The 21,782-nt window shown below is 40.3% G+C and overlaps 2 protein-coding genes across 2 annotated transcripts in view; one reads left to right on the top strand and one right to left on the bottom strand.

The window, feature by feature from the left end:
- MCEE (methylmalonyl-CoA epimerase) overlaps positions 1–206 on the bottom strand; it is a 30,085-nt gene extending 29,879 nt beyond the window's left edge. Inside the window, exon 1 of the mRNA XM_008687568.2 lies at positions 9–206. Coding sequence (XP_008685790.1) covers positions 9–66 — 58 coding nt within the window. The 5' untranslated portion in view covers positions 67–206. The remainder of the gene's footprint in view (positions 1–8) is intronic.
- A 251-nt stretch (positions 207–457) lies between these two features.
- Positions 458–20,037, top strand: MPHOSPH10 (M-phase phosphoprotein 10). Its single transcript, XM_008687569.2, has 11 exons — positions 458–611; positions 2,209–2,884; positions 3,356–3,510; positions 4,007–4,178; positions 6,238–6,379; positions 6,825–6,892; positions 8,727–8,864; positions 10,968–11,078; positions 16,326–16,433; positions 17,514–17,744; positions 18,144–20,037. The coding sequence occupies exons 1-11, from the start codon at positions 523–525 to the stop codon at positions 18,291–18,293; spliced, it is 2,040 nt and encodes a 679-aa protein (XP_008685791.1). The 5' UTR covers positions 458–522; the 3' UTR covers positions 18,294–20,037.
- The last annotated feature ends 1,745 nt before the right edge of the window (positions 20,038–21,782 follow it).

Below are 21,782 nucleotides of genomic sequence, written 5' to 3'. Positions count from 1 at the left end.
GTATTCACCTGCGCTCCCGGTCGCCACCGCCGCCGCCACCGCCGCCGCCTTCAGCATGCTTGCCATCTTGGGAAGTGACCTACTGAACCCCGAGGTGCCTCACGCGGAGAAAGGAGCTCGGTCGGGGGGCGGGTCAACGAGGCCGGGGGCGGAGCCTACGAGGCTAGGGGGCGTGGCGAGCGTTGCTGCGTTCCTGTAGTGCTGCTCGTTCTTATTTTACGTATTGAAACCACCCAGTGCATCTAAAGCAGAAATTTAAACGAAGTACGCATCACTCCTGTGGGCCCCTCAGGAATACAAAACAGAAAGTTTAGAGAAAGTTCAAAGGCGCTAGAACTAACCAACGGCCCAGTGAAAGTTCTCGTGCTGCCATTGGCTCCGGCAGGGGGTGGGTCCGGAACCTGTATTCCGCGGAACCTTTGCCTCCAGGGTCCAGGCTGCGCGTGGCGCGTCTTTGTGGTGCGGTTTCCGGGCGACCCTTTTCCTGTGCATGCGGCGCTGTGTCCCGAGTTGCAGACAGTAATGGCCCCGCGGGTCTGGCGTCGACGGACCGTGGAGCGGTGTCTGAAGGAGGTTGATAAAGCCACCGGCCAGCCAGAGTGCTTTCTCACGTAAGTGAACACGGCCTGGGTTCGGGGTGCGGCCCAGGTCTCACGTGGGCGCTGATTGCGGCCCCCAGCAGATTCTGGAGTGGGGGGAAGATGAAGGGAAGCGTACATCTGTTTCCCCCAGATTTCAAATAGTTTACGCGCCCCTAGCCTATCAAAAAATTTTAAATTGTTAAATGCTGTACAGTCTAGATCTCCCAGTCGTGTGCTAACCAAACTAAGCTCAACTTATTAACGCCCAGAGGCTTCCATTGAGTCTTAAGCGCCCCCCTACTCTTCACATACAGATGCGCGCGCGCTAGGTTGGTTGCTCTTTATCCATCATGCTTCCAAACCACCCAGTGCTTAACTTACTTATCATACTTTATTGAAAGTATTAGATTTGTTGTTTGTCTGTCTACTCCCCCCAACGATGAGCTTCTTGAGAATTAGATTGTCTTTAATCTCTCTTCCCAACACAAGCTCTTTGTATTTTGTTGAAGGACTTAAAGTATGATCTATGAAAGTGTGGCTCTCAGATTTGTGTTTCACACCCGACCTTTGCCTTGAGCGTCAGGTGCACATAATCTCAGATTTCTTATGTCCAAAATGAACTGTTGTTTCTGTTTACTCTGTTATACTCTGCCCTCCCGGAAATCTTTTCCACATGCTCCCACCATCTGCCTTCCCTATCTCAGTAAATGGCATCTGTTTTTTCAGTCACTCAGACATAACTAAGCTGCTTCCTTCATATCTTACTTTTTCTCATTTCTGCCGCTAATTCATCAGCAAATTCTGTCGGTTCTCTCTTCAAACTATATTCTAAATTTGACTGCTTTTCACAGTATTTGCTGCTCTAACCCTTGCACAGTTGTTTATCATCTTTTGCCTGGATGACTGTGTCAGCCTAATCACTGTACTTTCGGTCCTTGTCCTCCATTGGCCATCTTTCCAAAGTGTAAATTATATCATTTTGCTCCTTTGCTCACAGTCTTCTGATGGCTTGTCTTTACACTTAAAACAGCAAACTCTTACCTCTTAGCCCTGCATGATTCAGCTCCCATCTACCTCCCTGGCCTTCTGCCTCCTTCACCACACCCTAACCATGCTGGTATTCCTCAAACTCATCAAGCTCATTCCCATCTTGGGAAATTTGTTCTCACTGTTTTTTTCTGCTTGGAATATGTGTTTCCAGATCTTTGTAAGACTGTCTTGTATACAGGTCTCATTTCAGATGTCACATCTTCAGAGGTATTCTCTGAGTACTCTTGCTAAACATATGTTAACCATTGACTGAATGGAGTGGCATATAATATAGCGTTTATTATAGGAGCATTTAAGGCTAAGATTCACTATATATCTTTAGGTAAAGAGGTGTGTAATAGTTTCACTGCCTAAAATCCATATAGCAGATTCACAGACTTAGTTATGTATTAATGTGGCTCCTCAGCAAGATAATACACTCTTATGGGCCAGAATCTATGCTTAAAATTGGATATTTCATTCAAATTTGATTTTGCACAAGAGTTGGGCTTCTTTTTCCTTTTAATTCACAGTGCTGTGAAATTATTGCCTATAATTATAAATCTCTTTAAACTTCCTCCCTGTGCTCCCTTAATAGGATTCAAGATGAATTGGCATCAAACTTCACTTCGTTAACAAAAGTACTTTATGATTTTAATAAAATATTAGAGAATGACAGGATCCATGGAAGTCCATTAAAAAAACTGGTGATAGACAATTTTGATGATGAGCAGATTTGGCAGCAACTCGAATTGCAAAATGAACCAATTTTACAGTACTTCCAGAATGCAGTTAGTAAAACCATTAAAGATGAAGATATCAGTCTTCTTCCAGAGAACGAAGAGCAGGAGTGTGAAGAGCATGGCTCAGAGGTGGAGTCCGATGGTCAGGAGGCCCTCAAACAAGATCTAGAGGAGGAGGAAGTGGCTGACCTGAGTGGTGATGATCCTAAAGTGGATGAGAGAGCTAAAAACTTGAGCAAAGTTGATCTGAGGAAAAGTCCAGTTTTCAGTGATGAGGATTCCGATCTTGATTTTGATATCAGCAAATTGGAGCAACAGAGCAAGGTGCAAGACAAAGTGCCTAGGAAACCAAGAGAGAAGTCCATAGTAGATGATAAATTTTTCAAATTATCTGAAATGGAGACCTTTTTAGAAAACATGGAAAAGGAAGAGGAACAAAAAGATCACGAGGAAGAGGAAGACATTGATTTTTTTGAAGATGTTAATTCTGATGAAGATGAGGGAGAACTGCTTGGAAGTCAAAAACCTAAAGTAAGGTTTTGGGGGAAGAGAGAAAGAGGACTTTCTACCTCCTTAAATTAGATTTTGTTTTATTTCTTGAGAAGAGGTTTAAAATACCTCAAAACTCACCAGGCGTAAATGAAATATTTAGATCAGTTGAAAACAATGGACTAGAAAAATTAAACCAAAGCTCTTATTTCCTTATTACAGAATACTTGTTAGAAGTAGTCAGAATTTTCCTCAACATATTCTCACTAAACACTAAAAATAATAATAGGAAGAGGAAAGCATTTGTATCTTTAGGCAGGGATATTTTGGAAGTAATTAGAATTAGGAATATTGTGCTGTGTCTTATCAGTTATAAATGAATCTATCCTTCCTTCCAGTTTGTTATATAGTCTAGTAGTTCTTTCCACGTATGTAATATGCATACACATATATGCATGATTTAATGTGTTCTTCTGTTCTTAATTGAAAGTTTGAAAAGTGTTTTTACTTTAGTCAGGTAAAAGTTCCAGAAACCTGAAATACAAAGACTTCTTTGATCCAGTTGAAAGTGATGAAGACCCAGGAGGTGTTCTTGACGATGGACTGGGTTCAAATGAAGAAGAGGAAGAAATTGCTGATGAAGAAGGAGAAGAGAGCGTTTCTGAAACGTGAGTATTTTGAATCCTTTACTTGGTGAGCTAGAACCATCCAGTTATATGTGTGTACTCATAGTCGTCAAATGTTTGTTCTAAGAAGTTACATTCTCTAAGATCAGATAGTCTCAAGGTAGCCAGAAGAAAGTCTCTGAGTTTAAAGGGGCTTTAGAGATCATCTAATGAAGATAAATATCACTGGCAGTGGCAATCAAACCTTTATTACAAGGAGCTTTTATTTGCTTTTTTGTGCCAATAAAAGTACCTTACTGTTATTATTGTGAGATACATTTGTATTATAGATTGAGGAATAATTTATTTTTTATATGTTGCACACTTTTTTGTTCTATTTCCCCTAAATGTTACCATCTGTTCCTTAATAACTGAATGACTTTGGAATTCTGACCATTTGTGTTAGGTACACAAAATATCTTCAATTACTAGAGAATTGGTTTTGTTTTCCTAATGAAAAATAGTGTATTATCCTTTCATAAGTGTTTTGGTATTATAGTGATGAAGATAATGACCTTGAAGAAAGTGAAGACAGTAAACAACGTAAAGAAACCTCGAAAAGAGTAACCTTTGCTTTGCCAGATGATGAGGAATGTGAGGATACAAATATCTTAAGTGTACAGAAAGATTTTGATGAAGTTAAATCCTCTTTTGAAAAGAGACAGGAAAAGGTAAGAATTGGGAATTTAAGGAATTTTTTATATGTTTCCCAGGACTGTGGAACTCACAGATAACTACTCTGTTGTTCTTGGTGAAATGCTTAATTATCCTTTGAAAAACAAATGAAAAGAGACAGGAAAAGGTAAGAATTGGGAATTTAAGGAATTTTTTATATGTTTCCCAGGACTGTGGAACTCACAGATAACTAATCTACTCTGTTGTTCTTGGTGGAATGCTTAATTATCCTTTAAAAAACAAAACAAAAATCTTGCTGCTACTCTCTGCCAGACACTGTATAGAGATGCCCATGTGGAAGGTAGCTAACTTGCAAAATTCAGTGCTGATTTCCCAACCTGCCACTTTCGATTTATGTAAAAACCTGTTTTTTTCCTCTGTCCTTGGTTTCTTTATACTAATGGGTTGTTGTTTTTTTTTTAATTAGCTGTCTTGTGAACTTCTCTTTGTAGCTGTTTCAGCTGCTTATAAGGATACTGCTTCTTTGAGATATTCTGTAGATATCTCCACATTGTCTGAATGTTAATTAATACCATCTCAAACACATCTTCCAAAGTTGATAAAAATTATTTCCTTATGATTATGATTTCAGACAAATGGAAGTGTTATTTGCAAGTAATAGATAAGCCTGGCTCCAGTTTTTTGTCTTTACCATTTAACCACATTAAAATTACATCACACAATTAGAACTGAGAACAGGCAAATAATCAAATATATCAAGGATATCAAAAGAATTATTAGAAAAAGAGAATCTGAATTAAATCCAAGATTGTCAGATTGTTCCCAGAAGAGAGAGAAGATTTAAAGGAGGGAGTGGGGAAGCATTGGGAAAGAAAATGTGAAATTGCATTGAGTTAGTGCCCAACCTCCCTGTGTCTTCTCAAAAAAAAAAAAAAAAAAAAGAAAGAAAGAAAGAAAGAAAAGCAGGTTTTTTACTTGAGAATTATATCAAACTTTGAAGAAATACATAATGGAATGTTGTTTGATCAATTCCCACATATAAAGAGTAAAGCTTCCAAACTTTTTTTCTTATAACATGATACCCAAACCTGACATTAAAACACTCACACCCAGTTCCTTTTATGAACAGTGACGTAAATATCTAAAATAACACAGCAGAAGACTAACAACACCACAACCAAATGGGCCTCATTTTCTTGATTCAGGATTAGAGAATCTCTTAATGTAATTCTTGGTCGTAACAGAATAACAGAATAAGGAGAAAACCATATGGTTCTTTTCTTATATGTCAACAAGACATTTGGTGAAATTCAATATCCCTTCCTAATTTTCACTTGTAGTGAAATACAAACCCATCTAGCCAAAAGGTGCTGTCCTGCTCAGTGGTGAAATTCTAGAAATATCCCTCTAAAATAAAGAATAAGACAAAATGTCCACAATTACCATTATCACTGTTATTCAACATCCTTGTAGAAGTGTTGGTGCAACTACAAAAGAGAAGGATAAGAGGTAGGAAAAACTGAAGTGAGCGTTAATATTTGCAAAGGGTACTGGAAAAACCTAAGTAGATGAATTGAAAGCTGTTAGGAAAAATATGAGAATTTAGTAAAGGGGCTGAGGAGGCTGGCATTCCGTACACTATAAAGTCACTGTAGATGTCTTTTAGTAGTTAGAGATAATTTGGATTTGGGAGTGTGGGGTGAAAAGAGGCTCCTTCAGTTACTAATGTTCTAATGAATCTTGCAGTGCTCTAATAATTAAAATTGATAGTGGCTTCTGAATAGATAGACCATTAGACTAGAATAGAGCCCAGAAATCTACCCAGATTCTGCTGGGGGAATTCAGTCTATTATAAACATGGCGTTTCAAATCAGGGAGGGAAAGAGGAGGGTCATCTGCAGCTCCTCACCCACTTCAGGTGTCAGCAATAGGAGGTCACTGTTGGCTTAGTAATAAAACAGTGGCAAGAACCAAACAAATGTATTGAGGAATAATGCGTTTCTTGTTTTTGTGCTTGTAAAGATGTTAGTTGCTTTTATTTAGCTATAAACCTGATTTTGTTTCCTAAATGTGTAATTTTTGTCTCTTTCTTAGATGAATGAAAAAATTGCATCTTTAGAAAAAGAGTTGTTGGAAAAAAAACCTTGGCAGCTTCAAGGGGAAGTGACAGCTCAAAAGCGCCCAGAGAACAGCCTCCTAGAGGAGACTCTGCACTTTGACCACGCAGTCCGCATGGGTACGTGAGCCTGCTGGGCTCCTGCAAGTTGTGTGTTCCTACGCTTTTTCTACGGTTCTAATTCATAGAGAAGTAGTTTTATTTATTTCCTCCCAACTTTTTATTTTAAAACTTATAAGTGTACAGAAAAGTTGAAAAAATAGTACAGCAAACATAGAGATGCCGTTCAGCTGGATTCACAGGTTAACATTTTGGCATATTTGCTTTCCCTGCATTGTGTATGTATGTGATCGAGTGTGTGTACTTTCTTCCCCTGAATCACTTACCAATAACATGACACTTCACTCCTAAGTACTTTTACATCTATCTTCTAAGAAATAGGACATTTTCTTACATAGCCACAGTACTATTAATTCACCCAGGAGTTACTGCTATGCTAATTAGCGCCTACAGGGACTGGTCTAGTTTATATCTACCTAATGAGTACATGTTATATTTTCTTTAGCACCTGTGATTACAGAGGAAACCACCCTTCAACTGGAAGATATCATTAAGCAGAGGATAAGAGATCAGGTCAGTAAGAATGAAATTTAACTTAATTTAAAATTCACTGGAATTTTTAGAAATAATATGAGACTGTTTTGGGACCATCACTCTTCTTTGTTTTCATAGAAATTTTGTTTGTATCAGTTTTTCATTTAAAGCCCTAAATCTACCCTGAAGTCTACTACTAAGTCTACACTATCCTCATCTTCTATTGCTTTTGTTGTGTGAGACTCTGCCTTTCACTAGTGCTCTGGAAAGAAGGGCAGTTGTGCCTGAGGAGAACGGGTAGCCAGAGCCACTGCCGATCTTCCTTGCCCCTTGTTCACCTGTCTGGTGGTGCCTGGTGAAGCTGGTGGAGGGTGACAGGTATGAGGACTAGTTCTGACCTGATGTGGTCATACTTGGGACCCTTCATTTAGGCACAGTATCTGCTGGGACAGATAAAGGGTTTTTTTCAAATGTTAAAAACCTAGCAAAGTTTTTGTTTAAGAATTGATCTTAGATCCCTAGAGCAACCACTTAAAAAGTATAGAAAGATAATCAAAAACACAATTGATACATTAAAATTGGATACTGAAAAATAACCCCAAATGGGGAAGGAAAGGATGCATGTGATGATGGAGGTTTGAGAAACCCCATGGTTTGCTGCCTGCAAGCAGAAAACCAGGAATGCTGTGTCCCAAGACCTGAGAACCAGGGAGCTGGTGATACAAGTTCCAATCCAAGTCCAAAGGTCGGAAAACTTAGAGGCACTGATGTCCAGGGCGGGAGAAGATGGATGTCCCAGCTCAATCAGAGAGCAGAATCACCCTTCCTCCCACTTTTTGTTCGGTTTGGGCCCTCAGTGGGTTGGATAATGTCTACCCGCACTGGTGAAGGCATCTTTACTCAGTCTCCTAATTCAGATACTGATCTCTTCCAGAGACACCCACACAGACATACTCAGATATAATATTTTACCATCTATCTGGGCATTCCTTCGCTCAGTCAAATTGACACATGAAATTAACTGTCACAATGGGCAACTGGGAATGCACCTGCGGGGGACCCCTGAAGATCTATGTAGAATATGTCTCAGGTTTACCCCACCAGGGATGGGTCTGCTGGAATATTTATCCACTAAACTCAGTCCTTAAGTGGTTGAGAGCTGCCTCTGGAGGTGTTAAGTCCTAGACACCTCAGAGCTCTCTTGAGCACAGGTAGGCAAGATCCCCTAGCCTTCCAGAAAACCCATAGGATAAGAAGCAGAGTCCTAGCTTGAAATGGGAAGCTGTCAGCATCTACAAACATGGGAATAGTTCTCCTTGCAGCTACAGGTGAACTCAGGGATGGGCCAGGGGATATGAAGCAGGGCATCTACACAGTCTGCTACACCGGTGTTCAATAATATCAGTCACATAAAAAAAAAAAAAAGAATTGATCTTACTTTGTAAACTTAGAATAAGACTGGACATATGACATGTACAATAAGGGATGGCTTTAAAATGTGTATAATGTTTCCTCAAAATAGGAAGAGTTTGAAGGGTAGGTACTATATGTAGACTGTCCTTAAATTTGAAATGCAACAGGACAAACTCTTAAGTGTTGACTTTTAAACAAACCATGATAAGGAAATGGGGAATTAAAGTTCATAACCAGGAGAAAGATGTATTTAAAACAAAAAAAGGAAACTTAAGTAATGCTGTCTTTTCTTTTCATAATACTTATTTTTTGTGACTTGAATAGTCATTTTGCAGGTTGAAATTAATTACTTTTGCTATCATTTGCTCTGGGCTGGCCATAAATATTCCAGGGGAAGAGTCTTAAGTGAGCCTGGAATGAAATGATAAGATTTATGTTCCTTCCAACTTTGATATTGCAGGCTTGGGATGATGTAGTACGTAAAGAAAGACCTAAAGAGGATGCATATGAATATAAAAAACGTTTAACATTAGACCATGAGAAGAGCAAATTGAGCCTTGCTGAAATTTATGAGCAGGAGTACATCAAACTCAACCAGGTAAGGAAGCCCAGAAGGCAAAGCCATCGTTATTAAAAAAAAAAAGAGAGAGAGAGAGAAGTAGATATTCAGCTCTGCTGGTTCCACCCCAATGGCTGAAATTCATGAAATAAATCTTGAGCTCTTGGTTCACCTCATTTAAATGTGAAACAGTATGGTAGGAGTAGAGGGATTATAATATTGCCACTGAATGCGAGGGGGTAGGAGAGCTTGTTTTGCAATTATTCATTGGTCGTCTGATCGTTCCACAGCTAATTAACTTTCCAGCAACTATTATAGTAGTCCTACAATTTTAAAATCAGTTCTCATTCATACTTTAGAAGTTATCGATAGAACATTATCTGTGAAATTCATTCAGATTTTTGGTCTGGTGGGTTATTTGGTTTTTGATTCTTGATTCTTGTTTCTTTTTTTCTTTTTTTTTTTTTTTAAAGATTTTATTTATTTATTTGACAGAGATAGAGACAGCCAGTGAGAGAGGGAACACAAGCAGGGAGAGTGGGAGAGGAAGAAGCAGGCTCACAGCGGAGGAGCCTGATGTGGGGCTCGATCCCCTAAGCCGAAGGCAGACGCTTAACCGCTGTGCCACCCAGGCGCCCCTGATTCTTGTTTCTTTTCACTTAGATTCTTAAAAAAAAATACCTGGTTAAGTAGGACAAAGTCGTATTTCCAATAATACTGTATTACCAATATAGTGATTGAATTATTCCTTCACACTTGATTTATTGAGAATGTGGTCAGTATGTGCTTGGGGATGAGATGGTGTTTTTATTTGCAAAAGCCATTTAGGATTCCTGCCAGATCTGATTATTATTAATGTCACTTAGCAGCAATAGCAATCAGTGCCTTATTGCCACTGTTAAGTTGAAGATTTGGAAAGATTTGAATTAAGTCTTCCTGGCTGCTTTGCAACCCAAAGTGGTAGTTGGAACATGTTATTGAACATTGCTTGGCTACTTAGAAGATTCAGTAAACACAGAAAACATTTTGTAACCATGAGAGTTAAAAAATTAAATATGTAATCGTCGTAGAGCTGTAATGAGCTCTGTAAATACAGTTTCATTTATGTCTGGTCTAGAATTCAACAACCAGTTCACAAGTTTGAGTATGGACTTAATTTAGGCTAATTCTAGACCCATTCCATTAAGAGTTCGTCTGGGGATGTTGATGAGTATTTTCTGAAGTTTGGTATCCATCCTGGAGGTAATAAGCAAGGTGATGGTACATAGCACATGAATGAACTTTAGTTTTATATGTACGATTTCACAGCCATTACTATCTGGGATGAGGCAAACATGTTCAGGATAAAAAAATGAGTTAAGATAAAGAAGGAGTGGCAAATGCTTAGATGTGGCCAAAAGTGGGCACTGATGACAGACATTGGAAACAGACCCCGATGGCATCATGGTCGTGGAGGCAAAGAGCCGGTCGCTTCCCCATTCTGGTGTGTTTTGTTATGTTTTAATAAAAAAAATTCTTAGCCTTTTAGAATAAACGTTATGGGCAGAGGGAAGAGGGGATTGTGAGCATTTGGGTTGTTTCTACCTTTTGGCTGTTGGGAATAGTGCTACTCTGAACAGGTGTTTACATATATTTGTTTGGGAACCTCTTTTTCCATTCTCCTGGGTATTTACCTAAGGATGGAATTGCTGGGTCATATAGCAGTTCTCTGTTTAACTTTTTGAGGAGCTGCCTCATTCATTTCCATTGTGACTGCACCCTTTACATCGTCACCAACAGTGCATAGCGCGCTGTTCCAGTTCCTCAACATCCAACCCTTCTTACCCAGCTCCCCTTTCTTTTAATGAGAGCCATCCGAGTGGGAGTGGCTTAGTTCTTGACAGAAGTGAATACCAAGGGAATTAAATTGTAAGTTCTGAATCATAGGGGGGGGTTGCTGCAGCTCCTAAGGTGCACGCCACGTTGCTGCTTTGGCTGCTGCTGGTACCGTTATGGTCTTGATGACTTTGATTCTGCCTTGTAATGTGTCTTTGAAGCTGAAGCCTTGATGAGAAATGGGGGCATACCCTATTGACCCTTGTGTTTTGTCCTGTGATGTGTACTAAGCTGCTCAATCTGATGTTGTTGAACTTATTTCCTAAGCAAAAAACAGCAGAAGAAGAAAATCCAGAACACAAAGAAATTCAGAAGATGATGGATTCCCTCTTCTTAAAATTGGATGCCCTCTCAAACTTTCACTTCATCCCTAAACCAGTAAGTGTGTTAACAAATCTGTGTGTAGTCAGAGCAGATGTGACCTTAATTCCTCTGAGATTCTGTGAGGCTAGCTCTTTGTTTGGTTTTAGGATACAGACCTGTAGGAATTTCTAGTCCTAGACAGTTCTGGCTTCCTCTGCTGATCCAACCTGATCTCCGAATGGGCCCTTGCCAGACCTAAAGTCTTAGCCACGGGTTCTCTTCATTTCTCACTCTTTCTTGTTATTCAGCCTTCAGTTGTATTTTCATCCTGTGGTTGGTCCGGAGACCTGTGATGTCTGTACCTGATATTTTCTGAATACCTGCTATTTCCCATATTAAGTCCTTTATGTATATTAACCCCTTTTCCCCAGTTTTATTAGGACATAATTGACATTTAACACTGTGTAAGTTGAAGATATACAACAGTGGTTTGATATATGGGTTCCCCCACCATCAGAAAGCAAACTATTCTTATAAAACCTTTCAGAATCCTAAATGGGGTAAAGCAAAGAAGCAATTACCATTAATTAAATGGAAAATTTTTTGAGCTTTTACAGACCCCAAAAATAACCTGTCCTAGGCTTTCCTGATACTTTAGGACCATCTCGTAATGGATGCACAAGTAAATTGAGATAAAGCACAGATGCTCGCAGACACCATTTAAAGCTCTGGTGGCTTGATGCTGAGATACCAAGTATAGTTCCTGAGGAAGGCTGGGCAGGGCCACTTGCTACAGAACAGATGCTGAATGCTATGTTTGCCTTCACTTTTTTTATAAAAGTGATTTTGTAAGATTTTCAGATTTCTGTCAGTTAGCAAAAACACGTAGTAATGTAGGTCTTTTGTAAAAGCAAAGTGGCCTAGCATTAACTTTTGAAAGGCATGGCATACCTGCCTCTGTGTATTGGGGAATGATTACCACAGTAAGTTTAGTTAATATTCATCACCCCATATAGTTGGAGTTTTCTTTTTATGATGAGAGCTTTTAAGATCTACTTTCTTAGCAACTTTGAAATATACAATACAATACTGTTAACTGTAGTCACCCTGCTGTTTTAAAGCACAGAAAATTTTATTAAAGTATACTCCAAGGGAGGAGCGGGCCAGTCAAGAGAGACAAAGGGCCAAGAAACTCTGGGGTGTGGGCTTATGTCATTTCTTTTCTGAGTGTCCTAGGGTGGCAACAGTTGAGTGACAGGTCTGGATTATATAATAATTAGCCACCTATTCATGTCCTTTCCCAAGATGTATTCTAAGTGCCTGCAAGAGTGGGCAACTGCAACATTTCTATTCTAGAGACATAGGTCAAGTAGGGACAAATAGCTGCTTTCTGCATTAGTGCAATAAGCACAACAAACCCAACTCTTACTCTGCTGGGATGTTGCAACCCCAAACCTACTGCTAGATGGGTAGAATGTGGTGGTCCCTGGGCGGTGCTCTCTGGCAGGACATCTAAAGTCTATCCTCCTGTTGCTCATGCCTAATTTCCTGCCTAACAAGATCACACAGTATTTGTCTTTCTCTGTTTGACTTACCTCACTTAGCATAATGTCTCAGGGTCCATCAGTATTGTCACAAATGGCTGAATTTCCTTTTTATGGTAAATGGTATTCCAGTGTGTGTGTGTGTACGTGTGTTTGTGTGTGCGTATGTGTTTGTGTGTATTTATATATGCACCATATTATCTTTATTCTTTCATCTGTTGATGGACACTTCTGTCGTTTCCATGACTTGGCTATTGTAAATAATGCTGCAGTAATCATGGGGGTGCAGATATCTCTTTGAGCCAGACAGGGGCACTAGCTTGGCTCTGCAGATGGGCAAGGCTGCTGGCTGGGATCTCTTACTTGGGCACTCCTGTGAGGAGGCACATGGTCTGCCAAGATCCAAGCACTGGTTGCTAGAAGCCCTGCCCTTGTTCTTCATCCCAATATGATCCTCAGTGGTCAAGCCCCACAGATTCCCTCCATGATCCCCATGACACAGGTGTGATTGGGTCTGCCCAGAAGCATCCTGCAGTGCTGGGGAGCTGGAAGGCTACCTTGGGCTCTCTTCCACTGGAGAAACCATAGGCCAGGTCTCTGTCAATGGGGCACTGTGCTGGCCTGGGAGAGGGATGATATGGTGAGAGTGTAACCTCTTCTACCCTTCTAATGTGGTCCTTCTTAAGTCTCTGTGGTCCGGAGGGTTGCTTCAGCCTTACCTTGGGTTCTGGGATTTTCCCAGTACTATCTCATCTATGGATAGTTGCTAGTTAGTTTGTCTTGTGAGGAGGACTAAAGTTGGGATCGACCAGTGTTGCCATCTTGATGATGGTAGTGGCCTGCTCATTAACTCTTCAGCCACAAAACACTGAGGCAGGTATTACTCTTTCTGTTTTGCAGATGAGGAAACCAAGGCTTAGGAGATTGGGCGGGTTGGATATAACTGTAGGTCCATGTTCTCCTGTTGCATCACACTCCTGCACCAGGCCCAGACCTCCAGTGATCTCCCTGTCTGTCTGTCTGACTCCCACCACGCTTGGCCCAGTATGCCTCTGTACTTTTTAGAGCTTCCTTTCCTTCTCACTGTCCCCTGTGAGCCCATAAAACATGCTGTGCCATCCTTTTGGTACTTGCTCACCTATTGCCCCTTTGTGTCCCTTGTGTTTTCTAGAAATGAGGTGTCATGAATCTCAGGGACTAGTCTAGAAGTCAGAAACCTGAATTTGATTCTGCCCCTAACTAGCTTTGTGAATTAGGGAAATTGCTTCACCTTTCGTCTATACAGAAGAGGTAATCACCAAAATCTTTCTGATTCTTTGATGGTTAGGTGTTTTGTCCTGTGTGAGTATCTTGTCTTCTCAGACAATCAGCATTTATCACCTGCTTTTTTTTTGGTTTTGGTTAATCACATGTAATTTATATGACAGTAAGTTTTTGGTGGCAGGAGCCATCTTTAGTTACCAAAGTGCCTAGTGTGGGCTGTGTAATGGATGAAGAAAAGAGAGGAATTCTCAACCCCTCTTGGCCAGCAGGTCTTACTGTGAAAAAGTCACTGATGTGAAGAACATGATCTCTTCCTGTGCCTTACAAGGCCCCACATGATCTGGCTTCCTGTCTCCCCCCAGCGACATTGGTCTCTTTGCTGTGCCTTCAGTGGGCAGAGTGCCCCCTTCCTCATACCTTCCTGCTGGGCTCTCCGCCTGTTAAGCTGCACTTCCTTCTTTCCATGGCTGGCTCCTTCCTACCTCTGGGGTGTCAGGCTGAATGCCATGTCCCTCTTCCCTGCATTCATTTCCGTCATAGCACTATGATTGCAATTGGTCAATTACTGATCGTTCTCTACTTGTTTCCAAACCACCACAAGTGTGTTTTGTTCACTGCCGTTTCCCTGTTATGTCCACCACACTAACACGGAGCCTGACAATGGGGAAGTACTCAGACCTTCCTTGGAACCTTGGGAATTGAAGAAGGAGGGAATATATTTGGGCCTACATGCCCCAGTTTGAAAGCCTTTCTTATTACTCTTCAGAAATGTAGAATTTTTGGTGCAGGTTTCCCTTAATATGAACTTTTTTCATCTTCAGTTCCATATTTCACGATCTCCATAAACCCTGTTGACCAGTCATCATTTTGTTGTTGTTGTTGTTGTTGTTTTCTGGGCTATCTCCCATTTTCTTTGTATTTCTCTTTAAATTGTACAATGGAACATGATATTCCTAATAAATAAGTGATCAGTGGTCCAATGGAGGAAATTATTTCTTTCGCAGTCTGACATTTTTTTCTGTTAGAATCCAGGATCCTGTTGTGTGTATGACTTATTTTTGTTCTCTCTGAAATTTCCTGGGGCACACATCTGCTAGTTGATTGGCATATGGCCAGGACTGCGGTAAGAAAAGGGATGTGTGAAGGAATCAGTGATGCTGTCTGCAGTAGAGCCCCTCTCCCCTCAGTCCTATGTTCTCTCCAGGGCACCTGCTGTGTCCCCCACTTCTATCTTTTACTCCACTCTAGTGACACAGCCCCTGTCCCCTAGTGCTCCTTAGAGATGTACAAGAATTAGATGTAAAGAGCATTAGTGTAAGTGTTGGGTAAATAATCACTAGTGTCTTGCTATTATCATGGACAGTATGAAGCTTGTTTTCATTTCTCTCTTTCCTGGGCATTTCTTTCCCAAAAGAAGCTCTTCAATTAACATTACATTTTATAACATTACATAACATTTCTCCTTTTTATAACTAATAGGTTTAATTTATTTCAGTACTGTTTTAGTTTTCCAAAGCAGTTCTGTATTATCTCACAGTTGTTTATAAAGCTATGTTTTCAGTAGCTGGAAGATGAGAAAATTTATCAAGTAGACTATTTGGCAGACGCTTAACCGCTGTGCTACCCATTTGTTCTAGCTGGTCTTTTTTTTATAACCAAAGACAGGATAATATTCACAAAAATCAATGGATTTTATTTAACATTAAATAGGATTGTTGGAAAATGTCCACATCCGTGGCAGATGAGAATAGTTTGTGTAATAGGTGAAAGAAGTGGTGTTTGAATATGGCAGAAATGTCCTGCAAAAGTGTAGAAAAAAGCGTTTTTGGTTCATCAGTGAGACAGAGAAGACCCCAAAGTACTCAGGTATCAAAAGATTGCTCAAGTAGCCCATGCTGCCCACCTACACTGCCATCATTCCAGGTAGCTTAAGATTTTTGCTATCAACTGTTGCACATTTTAAATAATCTCCATAAAATATTTTATTTTTTTAAGACCTAGGAGACCTTTTTTTTTTTAAGATTAATTTATTTATATGAGATAGAGTAAGTGAGTGGGGGGAGGGGCAGAGAGAGAATCTACAAGTGGACTCCACACAGCACTGAGCCCTGTGTGGCGCTTAATCTCATGACTCATGCGATCATGACCTGAGCCAAAACTGAGTCAGACTTTTCACCAAGTCAGACTTTGAACCGACTGAACCACCCAGGCACCCCTCCATAAAGTATTTTATGTATTATGCTTTAAATTAATAGGTTTACACCTTAACAATAGAGAACAAACTGAGGGTTGCTAGAGGGGAGGTGGGTAGGGGATGGGCTAAATGGGTGATGGGGATTAAGGAGGGCACTTGTGATAATCACCCGTGTTGTATGTAAGTGATGAACCGCTACATAAAAATAATAATAGTAGAGTCAATTTTAAAGGATATTAAGAAAAACTAATAGGTTCAAAATATAAATATTTTGTTAGGACTATTTCTGACTTCCTCTTCAACATATTGTCTCTTTTCTAGCCTGTTCCAGAGATTAAAGTTGTGTCAAATCTGCCAGCCATAACCATGGAGGAGGTAGCCCCAGTGAGCGTGAGTGATGCAGCTCTGCTGGCCCCGGAGGAAGTCAAGGTAAGAAACCAGTGTTGAAACATATAGGGTTTTTTTGTTTTTGTGGGTTTTTTTTTTTTTAAATAAATTAGTTGTTTATAGCTAGATCTCTACTCAGTGTCATTATCCTGGAGTTTGTAGCTTTTATTTTAATGTATCAGCAGTTTCTAAGTATAATCAAACTAATAATATTACATAGTATTCAAACATCAGTCTTCTATAATCAGATATTATGAGGTACAGGTATAAGAATTACTTTATAAAATCTTATTATAAATATGTGATGTCTGTATCTTGTTACAATCCAATTTGAATACTAGCAGTGATATTGGGTTGAAATAAATGGTTTATGTTGCTCATATACTAGCAGTCCTTTAATATCAGCATTTTCCCCCATTATGTAGCCAATAATGGAATCGGTGTCTAGAATAGAACATTTGGATTATTAGAAGTTGGATGTAACCAAATGGAGGCAGTCCCTGGCTCATGAACATTGAAGCTCATGCATTATACAGGAACGATGGTTTCTGCCAGGTCTCGTCTTCACGGCTGGCCTGGCAGTGTGGCTCTTTGTCCGTCTGCCCTTGCTTTGCTGCACCCACACCCACCCCTTCAGGACCTCTGCCACCTCTACAGGTGACGGTGCTGGCAGGATAGGCTGGCAGCTGGGGAGAAAAGAGAGGACGTTGATCCTCCCTGGATAGATGTTTCCCTTCCATGTCTGGGAGCCCCTCCTGCCAGCCAGTGGCTGTCCTCGGCAGCTTAGCACTGAGGTTGTCCCTGAAGCCCATCTGGAGTCTTAAGTGCTGTAGGGGGCTTGCTTCTGGCACTGTCAGTGTGATAATCCAGCTCTCCAGGCTGCCTTTGGCGATGTAGTTTGGAAGCTGAACTGCTGCTGTAAGAGTCTGCTTTGTCAAAGGATGTATTCCAGGTCTTAAAGAGCTGAGCTCCCAAAGCTCTGTGGGGTGCAGATAGGTACTGTGTACTCAGCTCTTGGTGGTGGGTACAGCCCATTGGCCACACTGTGGGATTGCTGCTCCTCCCATTTCCTGAGTTGTGTTAAGTTGGATTAACTAGTATACTGGTGGTTACTTTCAATAGGAAAAAAATAAAGCTGGAGATGTAAAAACAGCTGCTGAAAAAACAGCTACAGACAAGAAACGAGAACGAAGGAAAAAGAAATATCAGAAGCATATGAAACTAAAAGAGAAGGAAAAGCGGAGAAAACTGCTTGAAAAGAACAACCCAGACCAAGCGGGGAAATACACGAAGGCCGTAGCTTCAGAGAAGTTAAAACAGCTGACCAAAACAGGCAAAGCGTCGCTACTAAAGGTAAGGATGCAGGAAAGAAAATCACTGCAGGGGGCCCTTGTGGGGAAGGGCGTGGCAAGCAGTGGGTGACATCTGCTCCACTGAGTGTCTGAGCCTGCTGATGCCACCCGCCTGCCGGTGAGAGGCTGCTGGTGCCTGGCTGGAGTAACAGCCTGAAACTCTGGGCCCTCACGGCACCTGGGGTCTGGCAGCCGTTGTCTTCCGCTCCCTCCTCTCTTCAATTACAAGAACATCGCAGCAGCGTAGAACGCATATATCTCTGTGTTAACTGGTGTGATTTTTCATAGTTTCTTCTCAATTTCTGCATTTTTATACTTTTGTACGCTGTTGTAATCATTTGGCTGTTTTTACTTACAAGCACATTTTATAGCATGAATGTGTTATTATTTTTAATTGCAGGATGAAGGTAAAGACAAAGCCTTAAAGTCATCTCAAGCATTCTTTTCCAAATTACAAGATCAAGTAAAAATGCAAATCAGCGACGCAAAGAAAGCAGAAAAGAAAAAGAAGAAAAGACAGGATATTTCTGTTCATAAATTAAAGCTGTAATATATTTTGAATATAATGTAAATATTAATGTGTAAGCTTATATTCTGTCATTGTTCTCTTTTATAATAAATTTTTTGGCAACTTTTCTTTGCATAGAGGGCAGATATTTGAGAATTCCTCATTTTGAAAAGACAGACTTCAGACTGTCATTGGAAAGCCCCAAATTGCTTCCTTTGTGAAGCTGGACTAAGCTCCAAGGCCCTTCCCACACTGTGTCCTCGCTGGGGCAGGTGAAGGCCAGCTCGGGCAGTGGTCAGTGAGCAGGACCTGGCCTGCAAGCTGACCAGGGTCCAGGAGCCAGCCATCCCTGTCACAAGCAGCTGTCTGCAACAGGGGTCCTCATTCTTTGGGGTCCTGATTTTCTTCTCCCACTGCTCTTTCACAGAACAGTGCACGTGCCTTCCATCCTTCCCTTGGGAGATGATCTCCTGTCCACCTGAACGAAGGTTTCATGTAGGCCCTAGAGTCTGCCCACAGTCAGATGCATACAGGGCAGGTGTGACGTAGTTGTGATAGAAGGTGAACCCAACAAGAAAGGTCGACTGGCGGTGTGGTGAATCTTCGCTGACTACCAGGTGCTCACCTCCCCATGCAGGGAAAACTGCCTGTTGTCTGATAGGACCTCATATTATGCTTTGAAGGAAATGCTCAAGGGGTGGAAAATGAGAACAGCTTCTTCCGAAGCAACAAGGAAAACCTTCAGGTTTTTCATCTGCAGAGGACAGTCAGCAGGCAGGAAGAGCTCGTGGGCATGTGCTTTCTGCATTTCTGCTTCCTAATGCAGAAGCCGGCCACATCGGTAGAGCCAGGCTGGCCGAGGCTGGATGGAGTGCCAGTCAATACTAAATTGTCATTTGTTGGAAGTTTTATTCAGGAGAGTTCTCTTCACTATTGCACCTTTGTCTAACAGTTTGAGCAACCCCGGGTCTCTGTCTAGCCTTAGAGTGTCATTTCATTTTAGTGGTGACATGAGTGTTCTATGGCTCTAAGAGTTCCTGCTTTCTTTTTAAATTCAGTTTGCCAGTCCCCATTCAACTGCTAGCTTAGTTCTCTTTGCCTTGAATCTTCCTTTCATAATCATTCATCAGGATCAGAGTGTTTGATCCTGAGGTGATGATTCACTTTATGGGTCCAGGGACAGTTTGATGTCTGCATAGTTTGAATCCCTTTTATCTTCATTTCCCCCGCCATCTCTACGGGAGGCGTATCTGTTCATTGACTTTTTTTTAATGTAATATTTGGTACATTCTAAAGATTATATTCATTTTATATACCTACTCTGTGCCAGGCATTATTGTAGGTACCAGGGATATAACTGAACAAAACAATAATTCTTACACTTAAGAGTGTTCATTCTGGTAGAATATTTACATACTTTTTCTGTATAAATTAGAAGCATCATATAACTTTGGAGAAACCATCCTTTATCTAAAAACACAAAACGGGCGCCTGGCTGCCTTCGTCGGTGGAGCACGTGACTCGATCTCAGGGTTCTAAGTTTGAGCCCCACATTGGGTGTAGAGATTACTTAAAAAGAATAAAATCTTTAAAAACACAAAAACAATACTCATTGGTGCTCTTCATCCGCTTCACTTAACTAGGTAAGGAGGTAAAGAAGTCATGGTTCTGAGTGGTGTGTTCCTCATTCCTTTACGTTGATATATATTTGACCACATGCATCCCTGGTCTATGCATTGTTTACCAGTACTTGGATTTCATGAAAATAAAATACTGTGTATACTCATCTCTGCCTTGCTTTTTCCCTCTTGATTTCCCTCATTCATCCATAATGCTATTTGTTTTTACTACCACATAATATCTTATGCATCTATCACGATTTTTTTTACCCTATCTTGTGAAGATATTTGTTTCGTTTTATACTATTAGGAGTAATGCTTTTTCGAACATCCTGTTCCCACACACTGTTACTCTTATGCTCTAGCCTCTAATGCCCTTTAGAGTAGAATTACTGGGTAGAAAGTACAGAAGGTTAAGGCCATCTTGTTTTTCAAGGTAGTTGTACAGACTTGGACTTAATCATATCCTTGTCAGACTTGGCATTGGCAGGATTTAAAAAATGCCTTTCTGCTGGATATAAAATGATGTACCTATGTGTTATTAATTTATATTTCTTTGCTAATGAGATGGAGCATTTTGTTGTGCGTCCTCTGTCTCATTTTTAGCTAGTTTTTTCTTATATTTTAAAATTTACATAAAATATATATCAATATAAAATACAAATATAAATATAAAAATATCTATATAAAATACAAATATAAAATAAATATAAAAATATCTGTATACTTTTTACAGAAAAATTCCAGGAAATTTAGCTCCATTTGCTTTACTATCCTTGTTTTTTCTGAACAATTTGAGAGGAAGTTAGAGACATCGTAGCCCTTTCCCCTAAATACTTCAGGATGTATTTCCTAAGAATACGAATATTCACAAACATAGAGCTGAGGTATAATTATCAAAATCAGGAAATTCAACATTAATATGATGCTGTTAATCTGTAGTCCATATTCAAATTTTGTCAATAGTCCCCGTAATGTCCTTTCTAGCTCTTTTCCCCTGGTCCAGCATCAAGTAATTCTAAGATTCCTCATTGTATTTAGGTGCTATGTTTAGTTTCCAATTCCTGAGCCTTTCTTAGTCTTGACTAACATTTTTGAGGTATGTAGGCCAGTTATATAGACTGTCTCACAAAATTGGATTTGTTTTCTCAGGGTTAGATTGAGGTTATATACATTTTTGGCAGGAAAGCCAAAGCAGAGGTGTGTCTTTAGTACCTCAAATACAGAGGGTCAGGATAGTCCGTTTCTGTGAAGCTGGTGATAAAAGCATTGCGAGTTTGTTATAGTGATGACTCCCAGGTCTCCCCACTGTAAAGTTACTGCTTTTCCTTTTTACTGAGTAATCTGTTAGGGAGATACTTTGATACTGTGAATATCCCATTCCTCAACAAACTCACCAGTTGTGGCATCCGTTGATGATTTTCTATCTTAATTTCTTCTCTATTACTTGGCATTCTGTAAGGAAAGTTTTCCCTTCTCATTTATTTCAGTATTGACTGATTTTTGTATTATTCAATGCTTTTTAATCCTTTTATTATGAATTTTGATTTTCCAGTTGTTCTGGGCCAGTACAGAGGAAGGCCCTTCAAACTAATTTCTGGGTTCTGATATGTTCCCATTATTCTCTGAGCACTTCCTTATTTTCTGGTGCTAACGAATGTTCCAGGCTTATCTTGTCTTTTCCTGGAATTGGCCATTTTCCCACAGAACCCTGGTTCCTCCTGGAGAGGAGGAACAGATGTGGGTGCTAAATGTGGTCATTGCTACTGTTGCCACTGGCCCTACTCACCAGAGCTGGAAAATGTGTGTGTTATACGTATTTCATATATGAGTTCATACCAAAACCTCCAATTCTAATCCAGTACCCCCGAGGATTAAATTCTAGTATTCACTTTTTCCTTATTTGTAATGT

This window comes from Ursus maritimus, unplaced genomic scaffold (genome assembly GCF_017311325.1).
Source record: "Ursus maritimus isolate PB19 unplaced genomic scaffold, ASM1731132v1 scaffold_27, whole genome shotgun sequence".
NCBI lineage: Eukaryota > Metazoa > Chordata > Mammalia > Carnivora > Ursidae > Ursus > Ursus maritimus.
This window is presented reverse-complemented; position numbering and strand designations above follow the sequence as displayed.

What these genes read in the sequence shown, in the direction of transcription:
- MPHOSPH10 (XM_008687569.2), top strand. Translation starts at nt 523, where the DNA reads ATGGCCCCGCGGGTCTGGCGTCGACGGACCGTGGAGCGGTGTCTGAAG. An exon ending in TGACCACGCAGTCCGCATGG is followed by an intron (nt 6,380 to 6,824) that starts GTACGTGAGCCT and finishes TATTTTCTTTAG; the next exon opens with CACCTGTGATTACAGAGGAA. An exon ending in GCAAAGCGTCGCTACTAAAG is followed by an intron (nt 17,745 to 18,143) that starts GTAAGGATGCAG and finishes TTTTAATTGCAG; the next exon opens with GATGAAGGTAAAGACAAAGC.